Raw genomic sequence first — 22,743 nt, forward strand, 5'->3', positions numbered from 1 at the left:
TTTTGAGCAATAAACTGCTGGGCATATAAATTAGTTTGGTCCACCATTAAATTTATAAAATCATCAGAGAAAAATAATTAGAAAAAGTCAATTTCTCTGAGACCTGTGGAATCAAATTGGATTCCTGGCATGGCCAAAAACTCAGGAACCTGGGGCTCAAAATTGTCTGGTGGTGGGGTCCATACGAGATCAATTATTGGGGGGGGGGTCTCAGCTGCTCTACGGGGGCGTCATTGAGGGGGTCCCTCATCACCAGAGGAGGAAGAGGAGCTTAAGACGAATCCTTCAAATTCCCCGCTTGCCTCACTGGCTGTGTCAGAATCAGAGGCAAGCATGGCATATGCCTCCTCCACTGAATACATTCTTCTGGATGACTGGGATGACATTTGGGATGACATTTTTATTTTTGTGTTACTGGTAGTGAAATGTTTCAACACGTGTATAGTGTAGGGGGGGGTACAAACTTTATTTCAACCCGGGGGGTGTGTAGTGTGTAGTGTGTATGTAGTGCAGAAAAAAAAAAATACTTTATACAAAAAAAAAAAATTGAAGGGGTTAAAAAAAAAAAAAAATTGAAGGGGTTAAAAAAAAAAAAAATTGAAGGGGTTAAAAAAACAAAAAAAAAGGTCCTGCGCCAAAAATTGAGCACAGATGTTGGTCAGTAACGTCCGTCACTGAACAGCGCTCAAAGGCAACAGGAATTTGATCAAAAAAAAAAAAAAAAAATAGATCAACCCTGTGCCGAAAAAGCTGATCAGTGATGTACGTCACTGATCAGCGCACAGTGGCCACAGGACACCCACAAAATCACAGTGTGTGTAAAAAAAAAATTTAAAAAAGACCACACAGCACCCACAAAAAAATCAGTGATGCGACACTGATTACCAGTGAGGGGCAGCAGGTGCACAACCTTTGGTGCAACTGACAGTGCAACTGGCAGCAACTGACAGGTATATATATAAAAAAAAAAAACCTCTGCGCCCCCAAAAAGTTGCTGATCACCTCAGATATAGTGATCAGCACAAAAGGCGGGGGTAGCAGACACAAAATATACACTCTCTATCACTCTCTGTCACTATCTCTCTCTATCTCTCTCTATCTCTCATGGGGCGGGATGCTATATAGCAGAAATGCGGTAAAAACCCCGTTTTCGGGGTTTCTACCGCATCTCTATATGCTATATGGCGCCTCCGCAGTGTCAGCGCTGCGGAGGGAATCGCCAGCTAAAGCTGGCGAATCCCTGCAGAAGCCTATGGGCTTCTTACCGCAGCGCTGTTTGAGGGATCCGTCACGGATCCCTCCCAGCGTGCCCTGCGGCCGGCGCCGGGGTCTGCGCATGCGCAGATGGACTCCCGGGTCACAGACCCGGAAGTCCAGTGCCGGCACCGCATCGCAAGTGACAGCTCTTACCGCAAGAGCTGTCCCTTGCATGAATAACGGCATATGTTATAGCATATGCCGTTATTAAAAATGCGATGTCCGGCGAAGGGGGGCCGCGGATGTTATAACATCCCGCCCTCTATCTCTCTCTATCTCTCTCTATCTCTCTCTATCTCTCTCTATCTCTCTCTATCTCTCTCTATCTATCACTATCTATCACTATCTATCACTATCTATCACTCTAGGACACTGCAGCAGCAGCACTGACAGTTATATGTATAAAAAAAACCTGCACCCCCAAAAAGGGGGGGTAGCAGACACAAAATATAGCTCTCTCTGTCACTATCTCTCTCTCTCTCTCTCTCTCTCTCTCTCTCTCTCTCTCTCTCTCTCTCTCTCTATCACACTGCAGCAGCAGCAGGAAGTCTCAGGAAGTCAGATCCAGGAAGCGTCCAGCACGCTACAAGCAGTGATCAAGTGATCAGGTAAGGTATTTGCAAGGATCAGGTAAGTATTAGCAAGGATCAGGTCAGTATCACGGCAGATAGGCACGGTGACCGCTCTGCACGCAATTCCAGACCGGAATGGCGTCTGCAGCGCAGTCACCGTTAGTTTAAATGTCGCGCCTTGGCTGTGATTGGTCCGTGGGTCCCACGGACCAATCACAGCCTTGGGGGCAGGTGGGGTGAGGGTGGGGTGAGGTGTCATCGTCACCGATGACCCCCTCATGCCCCCTGACGCCCGGCGGTGATTGACACCTGTGTTACCGAGCGTCTGATTCGCCAGTAACACAGGAAACCGCTGTGAATGGCTGTTCACACTGAACAGCCAATCACAGCGATCGCCGACGGGGGGGCGGCATCGCAGCCCCCCCTGGGCATGCAGGGACATGTCTGCTGTCAGGGACAGCAGACATCGTCCCTCTGTCACTGCGTCTCTAGACGCAGTGACAGTTTAAAGTCATGACGTATATATACGTCATGTGTCGGGAAGTACTTCCCGGCCATGACGTATATATACGTCAAATGTCGTGAAGGGGTTAAAGCTACAAGTTCCAGCATGCCTTGCCACAGTTTTGCAATGCTAAAACTACTGCAAGGCATGCTGAAACTTGTAGTTTCACAACAGCTGGAGGGCCACAGTTTGGACCTGCCTGCCTTAGACATTTCCATGTTCCTTCCCTGTGAAAGAACAGGGGAAATGTTTCTGTTGCGGAAATAAAAACCTTGCCCAATACGCTGGCTGGCAGTTTAATTCCTCAGATAACTGTATAATGCCTTCCCAGCTTTAGCATAAAATAAAATATATATTTTAACAAGAAGGCGAAACATATCTCTATGGGTCATAGGGTTGACAGTCAATAGGTCGAACACTATTGATCAACCTATAAAAGGTTGACACATGAAAAAAGGTTGACATGCATTAGGTGGTCATGGTCAAAAGGTTGACAGACAATAGGTCAACATGGAAAAGGTGGACTTGACTTTCATGTTTTTTGTGGTCTATGTATACATGGACAAACGTATAAGTGTATTGCATCCCCCCCTCGCATGGCTCCATAGGTTTTAGGCACAGTGCCTCAGTAAACTATTAATTCTCCCTCCATGTCCACGTAGATAGATAAGAATGAAAAACCCTCTTTAAAAAACAACAACAAATAAAATAAAAAAAACTCATGATCTATTACTAGTGTTGACCTTTTTGATCATGTTGACCTAATGCATGTTGTCCTTTTTCATGTAGTCGACACATGGACTGCATCCCCTATATACTCTGCAGACACATGTCAACATTGTAACACCTACGGATACTTTTCAGCTGTACCAACTAAATTGCAGCACATTACTTTACTGACTGCATGGACTGACGGGCCTACATCAATACGGGCAAATTTGTTCAGAATGGGCAAAACCATGTGCACTGCAGGTGGGGCAGATGTAACATCTGCAGAGAGTTAGATTTGGGTGGGGTTTGTACTTCAAACTGACCTCTAAAAAATGTAGTGTAAAAATAAAGCAGCAACAGAAACTTAATAAAACTCACCCATCAGGTGTGAATTAGGCCCTTTGTGTATAGCAATACAGAAAACATGCAAAACACATTTATACCCAAGTCTGAAGGGAGCGCAGTTTAAAACATTCTACTTTAATCGGGTAGTAATGTATACAAGAACAATAATAAGAAGTGTGACAATAGTACTAAATACTCAGAATAGAAAATGAGATGTTGTCAGTATATAAAACACTTGGAGGCTTTGAATAGTTTGTCCTTGTAAGTGCCCTGGAAATTGGGGAAACCTGACAACTAGGATACTATATACACACAGAATGTAGAGGCGAGAGCAGGATGTGCCCTTACAATATAGCCCATTTTAGAGTCTATCTATGGTATTGGCACTGGTATTATATAGACAGGAGGTCTGCTCTTTTTACAGGGAAACAATTCACCGAATATTTCCCAACACTACCTACTGTACAGAAAAATGGCTACAAACCTCAAATACCTCAAATACACTAATGTTTCATACTACGGCCCTTAAAAAATGAGGTAGGTTAATGTAAAAGATAAAACAAAAAGATACCTTTGACCCTACACCATGGTGGTCCTCACACTCACCTTGCTGTGACATGCCATGGAGCTCTTGGCTACGGCACATTGCTTCTCTACCAGGAAGCAATACCTTCTCCTCTCTTCCGTCAAGGCCGTTTTATACCCATCAGATATAAAGTTTTCCAGCTCACTCTGTTTGTTGCTGATTGCTTCAATATACTGGAGAAACAGAAAAAAAAAACAAGTTAGAAAAGGAATAGAGACATCTATGTAAGGTGCAGATGGTTATAGACAAATGCCAGCGAATGGAGATCCAGAGAGCTTGCAGACACAGAATAACCACTTCCTTGCACAGAAATCAGCTTTGTAGGCTCTACAGCACCACTTAGGTCTCGATTAATGCAATATCTTTCTTCAGTGCCTGATTCACCACTAGACTGATTAGGCTACAGCCTAGGGTGTGAGGACGGGGGGGGGGGGGGGTATCCCATGCTTGTTAGCTTTCACACAGCCCAATGTACTGTGGGGGGTAAAGTTCTTAAGGTGACTGCCAGAAGGTTGTGCTAGTGTAACTTACTGATGGAACCTTTACCTTATGCATTTTGTGCTACGCTGCCGACTGGCCAGCCTAAAGCAAAAGTCTCCTTCACACGCCGCAAGCAATAGATTCTACATGCCGGTTGTACAACCTTCGTTACATGCACATGGGCAGTATAAATGGCGAGTCCCTGAGTGCCCATACACGCGTGTTTAAGAGCATTACAACGGGAACTACATACAGTGTGTATTAGCCTAGGGCACCTGGCCTTTAATCAGGCCCGGTCTCTTGTCTACCCTAACACTGGTCCTTTCCCAACCCTATTCCAGATTTAGGCCTTTGACCTATTTAATGTTTTGCCAATGTATGATTGAAGAATGTTTTTTCCAGAGCCTTCTGGGATCATTTATCATGGGCCACTGTGTGATGCATCTGACCACAGATTAGTAAGAAGTGCACTAACTGGAACAAAAATGCTTTATTATTCAGATAAAGCATTTAAAATATTTAGAATATGTGTGAATGTGGGAGCCGATATTATGCACTATTATTGGCCTGAGAAGACTTGGCTACCATTATTGCCTGAGGCAGTGTAGTTAGGGAGCAGAGTATCACTTGGCTAAAGTAAATTTAGTAAAAAAAAAAAAATTCTAGCGGTGCAATGTGCAGCCACAGAATGGACGTCTGACTTGTAAATCTTTTGCAATAGAATCCTATTCACAAGGGCACAAGAGGGGAAATCTAAGTCAGCCTTAATGCAAGTTCATTATTCTGCAGTCTTCAGAAAATGAGTACAGAGGTTTTCCTCTGCCTTCCCAGGGGTGAGGACGACACAAAACCATTGTGAACACAGAAGCAGGAGCTAATTAGATAAATCTGCATCTTGATTACATGCTCTAAGGAATTACAAAACAATATAATGCAGGAAAATTAATTTGAAAAAATAAAAGGCTGCACCATCATGTATATTCCTTTAATGATGAACAAGATTATAGTGCACCCAAAATAAGATTGTTTGTTGACTCTATTCTCTGTAGACACATTAAGTGAAAAGAAAAACACGTACAAACATAAAAATCATCATTATTAAGACCATAGAGTGGCAAAATGTAAATGTAACCAATAAAAATGATAAAAACACACTAGTCAGAAAGGTTAATATGGCTATGCTGAAATTATACTGTATGGGTTACGGTTATCTCTATAGAAGAAGAAAAACTGACTAATGGATAGGCACATTTAGAAGTAGGATGGACTAGGCCAACTTTCATCCATTCTGGCCAAACAGATTGTGGTATCAAAACGAACCTGTACAGAAAATAAAGATCCTACACCCAAAGGACAGAATGGTTGGAGCAATGGTTAGTATTTGTGCCTCACAGCACTGAGGCCATCTGTTTGATACCCATCATGGCCTTGTGTTAAGTTTGTACAGTCTCCCTGTTCTTGCAGGGGTTACCTACAGGTGCTTCAGGTTTCCTCCCACACTCTTAATACAAAGGGCAGTATGCAATGCTGGGGACGAGCTGTGACAGCGCGCAGGGCTGCCTGCGTGCTGTCACAGCTCGCCCTGTCAGTATTCAACTGACCCCCTGCATACGCGGTTCCCCCCCCCCTCGCTCCATTTTTGGAGCGAGGGGGAAATCTGCATATGTGGCCGCTAAAACAGCGAGACTTATGGCTAATTGCAGTGGGCTTCCTGCATTAGCCGCGAGCCTCTCTGTTTGGGTGAATTCTCGCCGTCCTGACAGCGAGGATTCCCCCAGAACGTTTAATAGGGTAAGCGGCTGGTGAAGGGATTAAACAGCGAGGGTCGCTTGTTTTTGGCCATTTAACCCCCTCGCCGTCCACACTGAATACACCCCCAAAAAAAACAAGTGAGAAGGAATATAGATTGTGAGTGGGCAAAATATACTATATAAAATCAATGCAGAATGTGCGCCTTAAAATAAATGTGAATATCCAAAAATACACGGCAAATGTCATGCTTACCTACAGCAAACCTACATAGGCAGTCTGTACTATTCCCTACCTCAGCTTTCTGTCACACTGTTGGACACTATGGTTGCTGTAACTGTTCCAGATCATACAGAATGTGCAGAGTCAGATATCCGAGCTACAGACTCACAATCTGACATAACCAAGTCCTTACACAATGAGGGAAATAACATCTCTGCAAAGAACATGGACTAGTTACAGTATTTTGCCTTATTTGCTACCCCTGCTTATCATCTGCCCTCTTCCCTCATCACTACATACTTATGCATATGGTTATGTATTTATGTGAAGTGTCCTTGTTTGTGTCAGTCTGTTCTGTGTCATTTGTTTTATTCTCCATGTATGGAACCATCTGGTGCCTTACAAACATACTGTGAATCAACAAAAAGCCAACGTCCCTCTACATTAAGCTGTTCGTGATGTCCTTCATTAATTATATACAGGTATTATACATTTGGCCATTTAGAAAACGTATGGTTTTCGAGCATTATTCGGAAAGCTTCACAAATAAAAAAAGGGTACTTCGCAAGTTCCAAGTGTTAGGAGACCAAATTCATAAGTGGGTCAGGACAGAATCGCAATGTCTGATACCCCTGTGTTATTACCAAACTTTCCCCATGGGGGCAGAGAAATGTAGGCCTTTAATTAGGCTAATTCCCATGGAGTCCAATGTGCTGCCAACACAGAAGGGAAAGAAAGAACAGGATAGCGCCAGGTAATTCTTTACTCTCACTAGTCAGCAGCTGGTATCAGCAACCATAAGAAGATGGATATTACTCAAATCCTAATCAATTACCATTTGACCTTTTATTACAATATCTGGCTATTGCACAGTCTCTTCAGAATAGTCCCAAGGGTGTAGCTGGGTCTTCATAGAATTGCAGTTATGTCACAGGGAAGAACCCCCTGCTTACACTTGTGCAGCGAGGCCCTCTACACCAAAAAGAGAATACAAAAATTGAAAAACACTGAATTGAATTTCAAATGATCATTTCAATTTACTGGGGCAGAAAAGATTCCATCAAGAGATGGTTGGCGTACATTTTAATCAAGACATTCACTATGACACTCTGGGTCTGTCTGCAATTCTCCTCACTGCGGGTGGGTGGCTACATTACGAAAAAAAAAAAAAAAAAATCGATCATTCAGCCCCACACACAGAGCATTGGGAATAGACAAGTGGCAAGGATGTTATCAACTACTTATTCACATGTAATCACTTTTGAAGGCAGGAAGGAATTAGATCATGGGAAATCCTGCAGCACATCATCCATTTTGATATAGATCTGAAACTTCTTTGTAGTTGGAAATGTTATTTGTAACCCAGCTTGCATAGGACCATCGGCAAATGCAGATGAAAGTTTCCAGGTACCAAACGCCCTCTAGATCCTCGTCATTGGTTAGAACCATGACCGCAATAGTATATACCGCATATTCACAAGAGCTTCTGACACAGCATGCGGTATAAGGGACAGAGACAACCTGCTGCACATGCCCAGTGATGGCCGCTTCTCCTCTTATGCCTGCTGTGTGTGGATCAGAGTATTCGATCAGTGCACCGAACCAGACTGCAGCTGCCAGCAAGAAGAGAAAGGCTTCTTAACATAAAAGGTGGGAGAAGGTGTACTCCAGTCTCCGACATGTTCTAGTATATGTACTGCATTTTGGGATATTTAACCTGTACCTACCCACTTATATAATCTCCCCCTAACAGTCTATACTACAGTGTTTCCCAGACTCAACCCAGGGTTTTAGTGCTAGTCTGCAAGGGCTTATTACATGTGAACGTGCAGCAACACAGAAATTTGCTTAGTCTGAAAAGGGCCTTTTAAAAATAACCTGAGTTGATCCACCCAAATTGGTAGAAGGGTTGAACCCAGGACCTACCCAGGTCGTAGTGCAGTGACAATGGGTAAGCCGCTTTGATGTGCCACAGGACTCATTTACAGCATTAGAGGCGGCACTAGGAGATGATCTTCTCTCCAAGAACCGGCACTACACACATAAGCAGTGATGTCACCGACATGGTAATAAGCCGCCAGCCTGAAAGAGGTCTTAGCCAGGTAGCATATGGGTTAGAGCCACAAGATCCTGGGTGTAACCTGGCTATAATCAGAAAGCATTCAGGGAACCCTAGTACATATATCTTACAGAACTCATTATGCCAATTTATGATGTCAGCCTGCTATATCTGTGCACCAAATAGGAGAAAATCTGGAAAACATGCACTCTTAGGGGTCCCCCAAGAGCAAAGTTTGGGAAAACTGCCATAGACCATTCATAGTGTTAATTATTAGTTCTATATTTCTTGCGTTATCCAGTGTATAAAAAGAGACCAATGCTTACAGATGCAGTATATTCTTGGATGGTGTGGAGGTTTTTTTTTTTGGGGGGGGGGGTTCTCCTACACTTTCTCAATTTTGGGGATCCTAAATCACCAATCAACTGGGCAAGCCTCCATTCTGGCCATGGCTGGGTTGGGTGTCCAACATATTAGACTTTGCTGATCAATCTCGATTCACCTCTTCAGACCCAAAAATGATTGAAATTGGCAAATTGAGAGGTCTTTAACATGTTGGATGTTGCTGGTGACCCGATAAATCACTGCTGAGACAGAAGAATCAGCTGCCTTACTGTGATTACTGGCCTTGTATACATCTAATACACTGCACTGAGGGGACGGGGACGGGGACTATACCTTATACCTTCATGTACTGGTCACACACTAACATCTAGCACTTGGATAACCCCTAGAAATCATGTGTTTAGTTTGCCCTTAAGTTGATCGTGTGGGAGACATCAAGTGAGGACCCTTAACCCTGATTACATTATAGCCAAAATATAAACTAACACTATTTGTTCTTGTATTCGGGGCTGCCATCAGAAATTATGGGGCCTGGGATGGATGACATAAGCAGGGCCCCTTAAATCTCTGCTCTACCCCTGACCTACCAGAAAAAAAAACCATAACCGTACTTTGAGTTTGTTGTTAGACAATGGAGAAAGCAATTCTGCTTACAATAAAAAGCTTATTATTTTTTTTTTTGGGGGGGGGGTGTCAGTGCAGGGAACCTGGACTAAGATTTGGCACAGGGCAGGGAAGGCAGGGCTAGGGCACACAGGGCAGGAGAGCCTGGACTAGGAAGGATGGGCACATGGAAGGCTGTAAATGGGCTTTACAGGAGGTTGGCTCACACACAATGCTAAGCACTGCGTTTAAGGATAGAGGAGGGGGTAGTGACCAGCTGAGATTGCATAGGTAGGAGAGAGCACACCCAGCCAATCTGCTGCTGTCAGTGCTGCAGCTTCTCACCCCAGCAGTGTCCAGCCCACACAGCACACAGCAGCAGCAGGTAGCTGTGTGTGTATGTACATTCACCTAGCTGCACATTGATGTATGTTTTTCTAGGTATCTTGGTAACCTGTAAATAACTATTTGGGTGTGGCATGAAAAATACCATTGTAAAAATGTGATTTTGGACTTCTCACTATTAAAAGGAGAGACTTAATATTGGTTGAATGAACATTAACTGGGAGAGAGAGTGAGCGCATGGGAGCAGTACAGTGTAGTGAGGCTCCTACTAAGCTGATGCAGGAAAGTGTAGTGTCATATGTACAGTATGAACAAGGGGATGATTTTTGACAGCTGTGCCGACAGAATGTGAATGGCTAGTATGTTCATTAATGTTATTTAGCAAACTAGTTTCTTCTAACTTGTACATTTTTATAAGGCAATAGTTGAGAGAGTGTAGAGCAGTGGTTCCCAACCCTGGTCTTCAAGTACCCCCAACAGTGCATGTTTTCCAGGTCTCCACACAGAATCACAAGTGCTATAATTAGCTCCACCTGTGGATCTTTTCAAATGTGCCTGAATAATGAGTGCACCTGCTGGGTGACCTGGAAAACGTGCACTGTTGGGGGTACTTGAGGACCAGGGTTGGGAACCACTGGTGTAGAGGAAGTAAAAGGAGCAAATGTGGCGGTGCAGGACAACGTAAGGGACATCCTGCCCCTCTCCCTTTGCAGCTCAATTCCATGATACAAAGCAAATCTTGTCATCATGACCATGCCCACTTGAAGGGATGATTACCTACTCCTGGATGACAAAATCTGAACATTCCAGTCACTTGCGTGACTTAATCTACTGCAGGCATGGCCAAACTGTGTCCATCCAGCTGTTGTGAAACTACATATCCCAGCATGCCTTGCCACAGTTTTGCTATTAGAGAAGTTGTGAAACTACATATCCCAGCATGCCGTACCACAGTTTTGCTATTATGGAACTCTAAAACTATGGCAAGGCATGCTGGGAAACTGGCACGGCATGCTGTGACATGTAGTTTCATGAGTTCCCTAATAGCAAAACTGTGGCATGGCATGCCGGGACATGTAGTTTCACAACAACTGAAGAGCCATAGTTTGGCCATGCTGGAACAGGGTTACCAGAACCAGACTTCGGTTTATCATTATGCAATTGAAGCAGGAGTTCCCGAATAACAAACAGAGAAAATGTAAATGTTTAATATAGGTTAACAATGGTTGGTTGCCCATATTGTGTGAATCATACTACAACACTGGTTTATTAAGAAGCATGCACAATCCGAGACAGAGGAGTAAAAAAAATCCAATTGTGCAGTTAAATACCTGTTCTTTGTAAATCATAAAAGTATCCATTTAGTGGTAAAGCCGAAGCCACGGTATTTCAGAAATATTGCTGCGATTCAAGTCAGACTACAGTGTCCTATTACGTACAGAGATTTATTTTATTATTCTTTTGATCATGTTCTGAGAGCAGGTCTCTCAGATCAGAAGGATGTGCAGTTCCACAGAACTTCCACAAGCTGGGGATGATGAGCACATAGAATGCTGGAGCGAGCCCATCAACATGTCAACTAGACAGATGGACTTTACATTGATGCGCATGGCAGGCAACACTTCAGGGAGCCAGTGACCTCAGCTATGGTCACTGGAAACATCTGACAAATAAGCTCAGAAACATTTTCCACTCACTTTGCTTTAGAAGTGTAGTAAAATATTGTGGTGTTGTCCAAAGCTGTAGTAGAAATGTATCAGTATAAAAGTCTACACAATAAAGGGAGTGTGTTGCGTTTGGAAGTTTTCAGCAGTGTCTCCCATTGTTGGCAAACACAACACTGCAAAGCAGGAATTGCCAATCCATTTCTGTTTAGCATACTGTAGTTTAGAAAATGAAAGGCCGTTTGACTGGTTGCTATAGTTACAGCAGCTTTATTGGTCTTTAAACCGATCTTGTGGAACAGTTTTCATAAAAATCCAATTGTTTCTATTAGATGCGCAACTATTGCTTTACCCAACATTGTCCTAATTGATCGTAAATCTTTTGTCAACAAATTAGCAAATAAGAATTGAGTCAGGTATCTTCCAGGCTATACTACCTAATATTGTTTATGCTGTGCAATCATAGCACAGTATCAGTACAGATATCCCTACCTATAGCACACATAACAGTACATTTGTTTAAAGGATGCATTGTGAATACTCCTTTCTGCAGCAGCTACCTGTGGTCAATACTGTACTTCATTAGCTTCCTCTGTGAGAGGATTATGTGATGCAGCTAAAGAGATTACGTGAGCGCTTCCTCTCTTTCCCCCCACATGGCAGATGCCTGTCAGATTCCTTTAAAGTGTAAATCCAATGCAGAACTGTATCTTCTGGTTACATCACATGAAAACTCAGCAAACATGAAGTATCCTATGGCATTTCAAGAAAAACTCCCTTTCCATGGGAGAAGGCATTTTGGGAGTCAAACTACTAATCATGAAAATGCAGGGATGAACGCTTCAATACAGGCTGCTACTTATTTGTCATACAATGTCTCACTGATACAAAGGAAAGACACAGTATTAGTATGGCCCATGGAATGGCTACCACAACAAGAGCACTTTTATAGGGTTTCTAGAGATGCATTTTGATGATCAGAGCTGATCGATCTCATCACAGTAAGATGCAACCATTTGTCTTTAGTAATTTTTGTCAGTCAATGCAATGATCTAGTGCTCCTTAAAAAAAAAAAAAAATTATATAATAGAATATATATATATATATATATATATATATATATATATAATAGAATATATATATATATATATATTCCTAAGGCGGCACTCCAAGTTAGCTTGTAAAAGATATTGATGGCTGGTGCCTTCCAAAAGGAGCGGTATCCCGGTCCTAACAACACAGGTAGATGGGGGCGGCGGCACTCAAGCAGTAATAACACGCAGAAACCAGCAAATGTCTGGCCAATGTTTCAAAGCCGTGTGGCTTCTTTATCAAGGCATTATGTGAAGAACATAATGCCTTGATAAAGAAGCCACACGGCTTTGAAACATTGGCAAGACATTTGCTGGTTTGCGCGTGTTATTACTGCTTGAGTGCTGCCGCCCCCATCTACCTGTGTGTGTGTGAGATATATATATATATATCCCCTATATTCCAAATCGCGCTAATAGCCTATTTCACAAATTTATTTTTAGATATTAGGCAGCCTCACCACTGAGTTCCCTGAGAGGTAGGGAACAAACAGAACACAACACTTTTACCCAATAGTGGTATGGCGCCAACAAATTAGAATATAAATGTCCAAATAACAAATTTGTATCCAATGAAGCACATAAGAGGAATCTTCCAGTACTTATTTATTAGTCTTCAGAGGATTATCTGAGTAAAATTGCATGTAGACAGTTTCCAACGCGTTTCATCTCACAGAGACTTCATCAGGGAAAACAATAATCTTTCTGTGTAAGATTAAAGCGATTGAGTGACAACAACTCCTTATTGGTAGAGACCAGAAGCAGTGTTGGAGGTTTTTTTATCATTTCCCGGATGAATGACTTTCTATCCACATATTAGGTATAATCCTTTGTGAGAGAGGAGGCCAACTGGATCATTTTACGTTCCAATTTTTTAGGCATCACATTGCCAACCTTTTAATTGCACAATAAGAATTGGACATAAAAATAGGATATATCAAGCCTCAAACAAGTAGAGGTACTGGAGAAAATACCAATAAGGAGTTAACAACTTCACTCAATCGCTTTAATCTTACACAGAAAGATTATTGTTTTCCCTGATGAAGTCTCTGTGAGACAAAACGCGTTGGAAACGGTCTACATGCGATTTTACTCAGATAATCCTCTGAAGACTAATAAATAAGTACTGGAAGATTCCTCTTATGTGCTTCATTGGATACGAATTTGTTATTTGGACATTTATATTCTAATTGTTGGCGCCATACCACTACTATATATATATATATATATATATATATATATATATATATATATATATATATATATTTCGAGATTCCGCACTCCCAGCCAGCTTTGAAAGAATGTGGGGTGCTCCTTTAAGGCGACACAGATGTGTCCCAAATATAGAGCACTCACCAGCGTCTCATCATGTAGAATTTATTGGTACATTACCAGTCACAGAAAGGATGTAGGTCTACGTTTCGGCCACCAGGTGGCCTTTCTCAAGACACACAACAATTGACGTCTTCACAGCATGAGGGTCAGGATACCTATCCTGACCCTCATGCTGTGAAGACGTCAATTGTTGTGTGTCTTGAGAAAGGCCACCTGGTGGCCGAAACGTAGACCTACATCCTTTCTGTGACTGGTAATGTACCAATAAATTCTACATGATGAGACGCTGGTGAGTGCCCTTATTGGATCTAAACAATCCTACCCTGCTCTATATATATATATATATATATATATATATATATATATATATATACACATATATACATATACACACACACACACACGTCTAGTGTCTGTTTAGGTGTCTCCGAAACACTGCCAGCGAGTGAAACTACATGCACAAACACAGAAGCAATCACAAGGTAATAGACTAGCTTTCAAAGCATTTGCTTCAAGCGGGCTTATATACATTATATATATGCACAAACACACACTGTATATTACACAAAATGTCAAATGAGTGAAGGCAACTGGTTCAAGTTTTTATACAGAACCTCTATAATCATACTACCTGCCACTAGGGATGCCAGGGTATTTTTCTCAATCCGGATGTTCGTGATTGAAAAATGCTCTGTCCCAGGATTGGCCTCCCTAATTGAAAAAACAAAAACACACAAAAACATACACCTCTGCAGTGAAGCCGGGAGCGGGGTATGCGGCAGCAGTCCGGCCTGCGCAACGTGACTTCTGACCAAGTCTCGCGCAGAGCCGCACGCCAGGGTCAGGAAATAGCCTGGTAAATGCTCAGCGGCTGCCTAGCATTAGACTGCGCTGTCTATTCTCAAAATCCCGGGATTGGAAATTAGGTCCAAACCCTGAGATCCCGCCAGTCCCGGGAGCAGGACTAACCAGATTTTAGGGACTTTAGTACCAGCAGTTAGTGTGGTAACTGCTGGGACTGATGTCTGCCACAGACACCTAACACTGATGCATATCGCTAATGAGGGGGAAGGGGTGTTTATGGGGGGGAAGAGGGGAGGTTTGAGCCCTTCTGGTATACAGTATGCCAGGCATTCCCAACCACGGTCCTCAAGGCACACCAACAGTGCAGGTTTTAGCGATATCCAGGCTTCAGCACAGATGGTTTAATCAGAATCAATCAGGTACTAATTAAGTCACCTGTGCTCAAGCCTGGATATCACTAAAACCTGCACTGTTGGTGTGCCTTGAGGACCGTGGTTGAGAATGCCTGCAGTATGCACTTGACATGTATTGCGGATATGCTTTGAAGGTGCAAAACTCAACCCATCCATACAAGTTCTCAATGTTGGGTGTGACGGGTCCAGCTCCACAAATAAAAGGAAACAGTTGCACTGTCTCGGTAATAGAATTCATAGATGAATTCAGGTTGTACTTTGAGGTTTGCAGACTCTTGTTACAGGATCCAACAATTGCAAGCTTCAGATAACCAAGTCTCGTGATAGCGCTAGTCTTTAAAGGCTTATTTTTAGAATAATTAACTTCTTAATTGATGCTACAAAGGTTGCTGAAGTCATTTTATTGCAGATAATTACTTGTGAGATGTGGGAGTGTTGATGAGGTATTCCCACTTACTGCTTAAAAAGAGCACCTCATTCCCAGCCTTCATTTCAGAATTTATTAAAATTTCTAAAACTAGAAAAGAGGCCAAAGAAACTTATGCTGACCTTATTTCAGTGCACAATTCATCATAGGAAATGCCCCCTTGTCCTAATAAAGAGTCATTGGTAAATCCTGGTTTCAAACGATGATCAGTGGTCTCATCTTCTTTGAATGAAGCACAAAAACTATTTAAAATAACTGTAAATACTACATTGGATTTCAATACACTAATAGAGAACCTGCCAGACAAAGACTGCTTGGAATTACTGTATTTAAGCAATCATGAAGCTGAGATGTACTAATAAGCAGTCTGCAGTACCTAGCAGGATGTCGTGACTTTCAGAGAAGAGCACTGGTAGATACCGTAACTACAAAATGTGTGACATTACAAGAGCTTCCGGTGCAGTGCAGTGCATAGGTAGAGCAGATATGTGTAATGGAACGCCATAGTCAATGGAGAGCCATGATGTTCTAAGACAACATAGGGAGAGGTATCAGCAGTAGAAAGAAAGAAGTAATAATGCCACTGTATAGGTCATTGGTACAACCTCACCTAGAGTATTGTGTTCAGTTCTGGAGGCCATATCTCCAGAAGGATATAAATACATTAGAGACTGTACAAAGAAGAGCAACTAAAATGGTGCATGGCCTACATCACAAAACGTACCAGGAAAGACTAAAAGATCTTAATATGTATACTTTAGAGCAGAGAAGGGAAAGGGGGGACATGATAGAAACTTTCAAATATATCAAGGGCTTTAACAAGGTACAGGTGGGAGACATTCTTCACAGGAAGAGGAGCAACAGAACACGAGGACATGCACTGAAACTAGAGGGAGGAAGATTCAGGGGAAATGTGAGGAAGATTTTTTTCACAGAAAGAGTAGTAGATAAGTGGAATAGCCTCCCAACAGAGGTGGTAGACGCAAATACAGTAGTACAATTTAAACATGCTTGGGATAAGCATATTGATATCCTTACATAAAAATAAGGATCAAATATGGTTTGAGGTAACATGTTTAAAAAAGGGGGCAGACTAGATGGGCCAAGTGGTTCTTATCTGCCGTCAAATTCTATGTTTCTATGTTTAACAAGAGTGGTCTGCAACAGCAGGAAAGTTGACAGACTGCAAGCTTATTTACGGTCCCAAACCACCATGTTTGAGTTGTCAAAATTTTGGCACAGGACACTGGATACATACGGATGTTCGGCAGTCAAAAGACAGGGTTCCCTCCTTCAGGATGCCGGAATCTGACAGGGGTCAGGTAAGCTTATTCACTCTCTCCCCCTGCTCCCTCCCTAACCCCCCCCCCCTTCCCCCACCAGCAGCCTGACCCGAAGATACTTTCAGTGCTGTTTTTATAGCAGTTGGGATGTGGCATCTGTATGCTGAACACCAGGATGCTAACCGCATCCCCAGAAGACTGTCCTGAGAATGCTGTGTACACATGGTTAGATTTTATATTAGATTTTGACTATATAGTTAAAATCGCACAGGTTTTCTCCCGATGCGCGCTCCTGGGACATCACAAATTGAAACCCAGATAGACAGGGCAGCAATGACTATATAGTGCAAATCTAATGTAGATTGTATGAATTGCATGTAAATAGTACAGAGGTAGCAAAGATTGCATAGCAAAATCGTAAGTCGAATAGCAAGGGAATCCCCCCGTGTGTACACACCATAAGAGCGTGGTATCTTCAGCTCATTTATTGCACGCTGGGTGCCCTAATTGGTCACTCAAGAGCTGAAGGAGGCTTGATTGACTTGGTGCCACAACATGCTGGCCAGGTTTGATGGAGGTCTCTCAAACTCTGGGATCTACAGTTTTGACTAAGAGACCAAACAATCAGCCTAGTGGACCCAAGTTGCAGGTGCTATACCAAAAAAAGTTCCAATATGATTGCAGTATGGTCAAGCAGATGGTGACTGTTTTTGTGGCCAAGTCTCGACATGTAGCTACCCTACAACTAGTACAGCACCCCACAGTCACTGAGGACTGGTATGCCAACCAATGCCTGCTGCAAGTTCTAGAAGTCATTTCCAGCCACCCTCCAAGTTCTCCGTATAGTACATATCTGACCCCCTGCGGCTTCTTTTCAAGCAGCAAATCAAGCAGAAGATATATGGGATTTTTTAGTCAGACTGGTCCATCTGCTGCATTCAGTGGCTTTCAACAGACTGCTCTAGCGAAAACATGTACTACTTTTTGTGCATCCAGAAAGTACACACCCCTATTTGTGTACTGGGGGATAATAAACTATACTGCAGTTAAAGAATAGCAGTGCCAAACACTGGAAGATAAAGTGAAGCATTTACCATCTGGATGACCTTATTTCAGTGCATTCAGGGGATGCGTTGCACTTCAAACTGTGTCCATGTCGACTGTCGACATTCGGGCCCAAAAAACCCCCAGTGAAAACCCCATGTCGACCTTTTAACTGTCGACCTAACGCTAGTGTCGATCTAATGTCATGTCGACCTAGTTATGGTTGACGAAATGATCCCAACCCTTATATAATAACCCCAAATATTATATTTATTTGATTGAGCAGAATAGGTCTAATATTTAGGTGATTAATTTCCGGAAGGTGGAAGCCCTCAAGATATGGCCGTGGTCCAGTCTATCTGGTGGGTGGCATAGTTTGATGCAATTTTTCAAGTATATAATTTAGAAGGTAAACAATTACATCAGCCATGAGTTCTGGTTTAGGCCCTATTGTTGTTTATACACTGGCACGGGTCAGTTAATGTGTGTTTTAGCCCTGAAAATACAGTGATTTAGTTTTGATCTCTAGCAGCACTTGTTGTTTGCAATCATTTAGCTTTTTACACATTGCAATGACTGGCACCTTTTGCCACCCCTGTCCATACATGGGTAGAATACTACATATGGGCTATGTATCATTTCTTATTCCCCCAAATAGCCGTGATAAATTAAAACCTACAAGTATCGCATTTGAGACCTGATAATTATAAACTTCTTAATACAGGCAGTGGTTTCGTTAGCACTTATTAGTCATACTTTACAGCCTACAATATGTGAAATTAGACTTTAAAGAGGCCAATAGCGCACACACACATGTCTACAATGTAAACACAATAATAGTTTATGGATAAAAATATTTATATTAAATTTATTTTTTTTCCTCATTAAATTGTATTATCATATTTCACTGCTTTGGAATATTGGTGCAAATAGTATTAAGAATCATATAGGTCAGTGGTTCTCAAACTGTGTGTCTAGGCACCCTGGGGTGCCTCAGGACCAGTGGCGGTTTTTACATATGGGCTGCAGGGCTACAGCCCCACCAGGTAAAATCCGCCACTGTAGTGAAGCCAGATGCAGTCTGTGAGACTGCACTGGCTTCACTGTGACTGGCAGTGACTTCCAATTGGGCCCTGGTCCCGGTGCCTGTAACTTACATTGTACAGGCGCCGGGACCAAGATTGCTTCTATGGGTTGTTGCCCAAGCAGCCCATAGAAGTTGGCTGCATGCGCAGTACATGTGTGTACTGTGCATGCGCCAGTCCCGGCGCCTGTCAATCATCACAGCACACAGGCGCCGGGACGGGAGGCAGCAGCGGCGGCGGCAACAGAGGGGGGTTCCTGAATCGCGGCACCCCCGCTGCGGCCAGAGGCAGCCCCCCTCCCCCAATAAGGTACGAGTCGCCCGCTGCTCAGGACACTTACATGGGTGCCTTGGGCTGGTGGACCAGGATCAATTCATATTAGTTATGTGCAATGTAACAGACATAAGCAGTGCTAGTGGCTGCCAATCATAACATATGTGGACAAACAGGAGCAAATCCTGTCCCTCACCATATAACTGTGACATATACACACAATGTACTTAGATTTTTTCCTGAATTTCTCAATAAGAAACATTTGGCCTAGGGGTGCCTTGAAAACATTTTTGATGCTCTAGGGTGCCGTAATTCAAAAAAGTTTGGGAACCCCTGATATAGGTAATAAGATGGTTTGTAACAGGGCTCACCCGTCACCAGTATGTTAAGGGTGGTTCAGAACTGGAGGCCCGTACATGCACCGAGCAGCCTCTGGAAGTGCCGCGAGTCAATTGTACAAATGGCGCTGCTGTCATTTCCCACTGATTTCTTTACAGCTTAACTGCAGATCGCATGGGAAATAATGCTGGTGCAAATACGCACCTGCGCAGACAAGCAACTATCAGAAATGGGCAGAATTCAGCCCCTTCTGATTGATGCTGAATCCCCCCCTTTGTTCTAGGTGTCAAATAAGCAGTCTGCACAGAGTCATATGAAGTTTCTTAATAAGCTCTGCAATCTTTAAACATTACCTATTGCTGCAGAAGAGGAAGATAATAGAGATGCAATATATATATATATATATATATATATATATATATATATATATATATATATATACACACACACATACATATATATATATATATATATATATATATACATATACATACATACATACATACATACACACACACACACCATTGCCTATGGGATTTAGCTCCTGGCGGGATGCTATATAGCAGAAATGCGGTAAAAACCCCGTTTTCGGGGTTTCTACCGCATTTCTATATGCTATATGGCGCCTCCGCAGTGTCAGCGCTGCGGAGGGAATCGCCAGCTAAAGCTGGCGAATCCCTGCAGAAGCCTATGGGCTTCTTACCGCAGCGCTGTTTGAGGGATCCGTCACGGATCCCTCCCAGCGTGCCCTGCGGCCGGCGCCGGGGTCTGCGCATGCGCAGATGGACTCCCGGGTCACAGACCCGGAAGTCCAGCGCCGGCACCGCATCGCAAGGGACAGCTCTTACCGCAAGAGCTGTCCCTTGCATGAATAACGGCATATGTTATATATATATACATATACACACACACACACACACACATATATACACATACACCATTGCCTATGGGATTTAGCTCCTTTTAAAACTAAGAAAAACAAGGTCTACAGTAGATAAAATTTCCCATAGAATTAAGGCACCTATTCTAGCCCTGCACTATTTAAATATGAATGATCCCCCTGCATAAGCAGCTTCATAATGACCTGGTTATTAGCTTCCACCTGCTCCTCTGGGCCTAGCCTTACAAAGAGAAGGTAGATGCTCGGTATATTTCATTCAGAAATCAGGAAGAAGATGCTGTGAATGCTCTAGAAGTGCAGTACAATAGAGGGCTATGGATCGGAGGGTGGTCTGCAGGCGACAATACTGAAGTCTCAGGAAGATGAAGGAAGGGCACTTCAGGTTAAGTAACTATAAGCGGTTTCATTTGTCATACTGTAAGAAGCTTTGTACAGACAGAATTTAGAAGTTGTAGTAATTGAAAGTAGAGAATCTTAATAGCAATTTAAGGGGCTCATACATGGGGAGATTTGCTGAGCGTTTTGCTCAGAACGCTCAGCGAGATCACTTAGCAAACAGCGTGAAATCTAAATCGCGCTGTGTGTAGGCCCTATAACAGATCTATTCAGGGCAGTTTTTAGCAATATGTTCTCCACCTGTTGTGAATCCAGTCTTTGGAGAATTGGAATTGTAACTGGACAGCTGGAAAGTGACCATATGACAACAGAAGCTAACTTTGTGTCATGATTACAGGAGAATTCAGATGTAGCAGTAAAGTTATTTAAAGCAATATAACAGTGCTGCAATAAGCAAATAAGGCAGGATACATCTATGTGGACGTTTTCACTGCCTGTTTCTCAGCTTGCCATATGTGTCCCTGCATCTCTTCACGATCCATGCAGCACAGACTTGCAGGTCCTGGTAATGGCACAGGTTTCTACACTAGGAAGTAGAAGTCGGAGGTGTGAACAGTGACCTGCATTAACTGATGAATGTAGGTCTCTATCCAGATGTGCACGATAGCCCTAGTATACCGGAGACTGAATGCACACTGTGAAGATACCTAACTGCACTGTGTCATGACTGCCAAGTGTTTATTACCCCCACGCCGTTGGCACCAGCATATAACTGCAAGTATGTGTGCAAAGAAGAGTGCATCGCAACCCTTATAAAAGCTGCTGACTGCAACAGTGAACTGACATCCATTGCACACCTGTACCACTGTCAATATAATTAAATAGTCCCATATGTTCTAGAAAGACCATCTCTGTTGAGCAGTCCCTCCACAAGTCTACTGCTATTGCAGGAAGACTGAATAATAAAAATAACCCACTGATGCAAGCAGTTCTACTTGGACTTTGCCCCAAACAATCATATTTTATGCAAACAGGCCTGCAAGACTGATAATACTAACCGCTAACTGAATTTTACACCCGACACTAATAACCATACTCTTTTGGAACAGAAATTCACCTCCTGTTATTGGCGAGCCTTCTTCCAGTCCTGCATTTTGTGGTACAATCTGCTTGCAGGCACCTCCACCCCTGGAGGAGGAGACAGCACAAACACTTTCCCCATGCCCACGGAGACTATTTGTTCTTGTGTCTCAAACAACTTTGCCCCAAACAATCATATTTTATGCAAACAGGCCTGCAAGACTGATAATACTAACCGCAAACTGAATTTCACACCCGACACTAATAACCATACTCTTTTGGAACAGAAATTCACCTCCTGTTATTGGCGAACCTTCTTCCAGTCCTGCATTTTGTGGTACAATCTGCTTGCAGGCACCTCCACCCCTGGAGGAGGAGACAGCACAAACACTTTCCCCATGCCCACGGAGACTATTTGTTCTTGTGTCTCAGTCAAGTGATTTTCTGCAGCCACACACAGATTTGCTAGAACTGTGATTGGACCATATTACCATTTTTTTTTTTAAACCCATAACTGGAATAAAGCCATGACGACTAGGGACCACTGAATGACATCAATTAACAAATTTTGTTTAGTGACTTCAATTGCCCCCCTCGTCATGCAGGTCCTTGGACTGCATGTACAGTCAACAGGGGTGTTGTTAACAATGAGTGGAAGCGCACATTGTTAACAATATTGATCATACACACTAACATTTTTAGATTTTAAAATTTTTTATTTCTTTATTTATATTTTACAGATGATATCACTTAGAACCCTTCTGAGCGGTAGCTTAAAAAAAAAGTGTGTGTATGGGGCTTAAGTCAATTAACAAGTATGGATGTAGTATAGGAAACATGGGTGAACCACTTAATTCCGGTCTAAGCTAAAAGAGAAAAGGTAATTCAC

General features: G+C 42.8%; 1 protein-coding gene across 11 annotated transcripts in view; it reads right to left on the reverse strand.

Annotated features, from left to right (window-relative positions):
• BAIAP2 (BAR/IMD domain containing adaptor protein 2) overlaps positions 1 to 22,743 on the reverse strand; it is a 199,357-nt gene that overhangs the window by 50,481 nt on the left and 126,133 nt on the right. For all 11 annotated transcript variants that reach the window (XR_014444596.1, XM_083148820.1, XM_083148825.1 and 8 more), the window contains exon 7: positions 3,997 to 4,149. Coding sequence is in view for 10 of the 11 variants with exons in the window: in XM_083148820.1 (XP_083004946.1) it covers positions 3,997 to 4,149 (153 nt within the window). In the remaining variant the exon portion in view is untranslated. The remainder of the gene's footprint in view (positions 1 to 3,996; positions 4,150 to 22,743) is intronic.

The sequence above is a fragment of the Crinia signifera genome, chromosome 6 (assembly GCF_055691185.1).
Source record: "Crinia signifera chromosome 6, ASM5569118v1, whole genome shotgun sequence".
Lineage (NCBI taxonomy): Eukaryota > Metazoa > Chordata > Amphibia > Anura > Myobatrachidae > Crinia > Crinia signifera.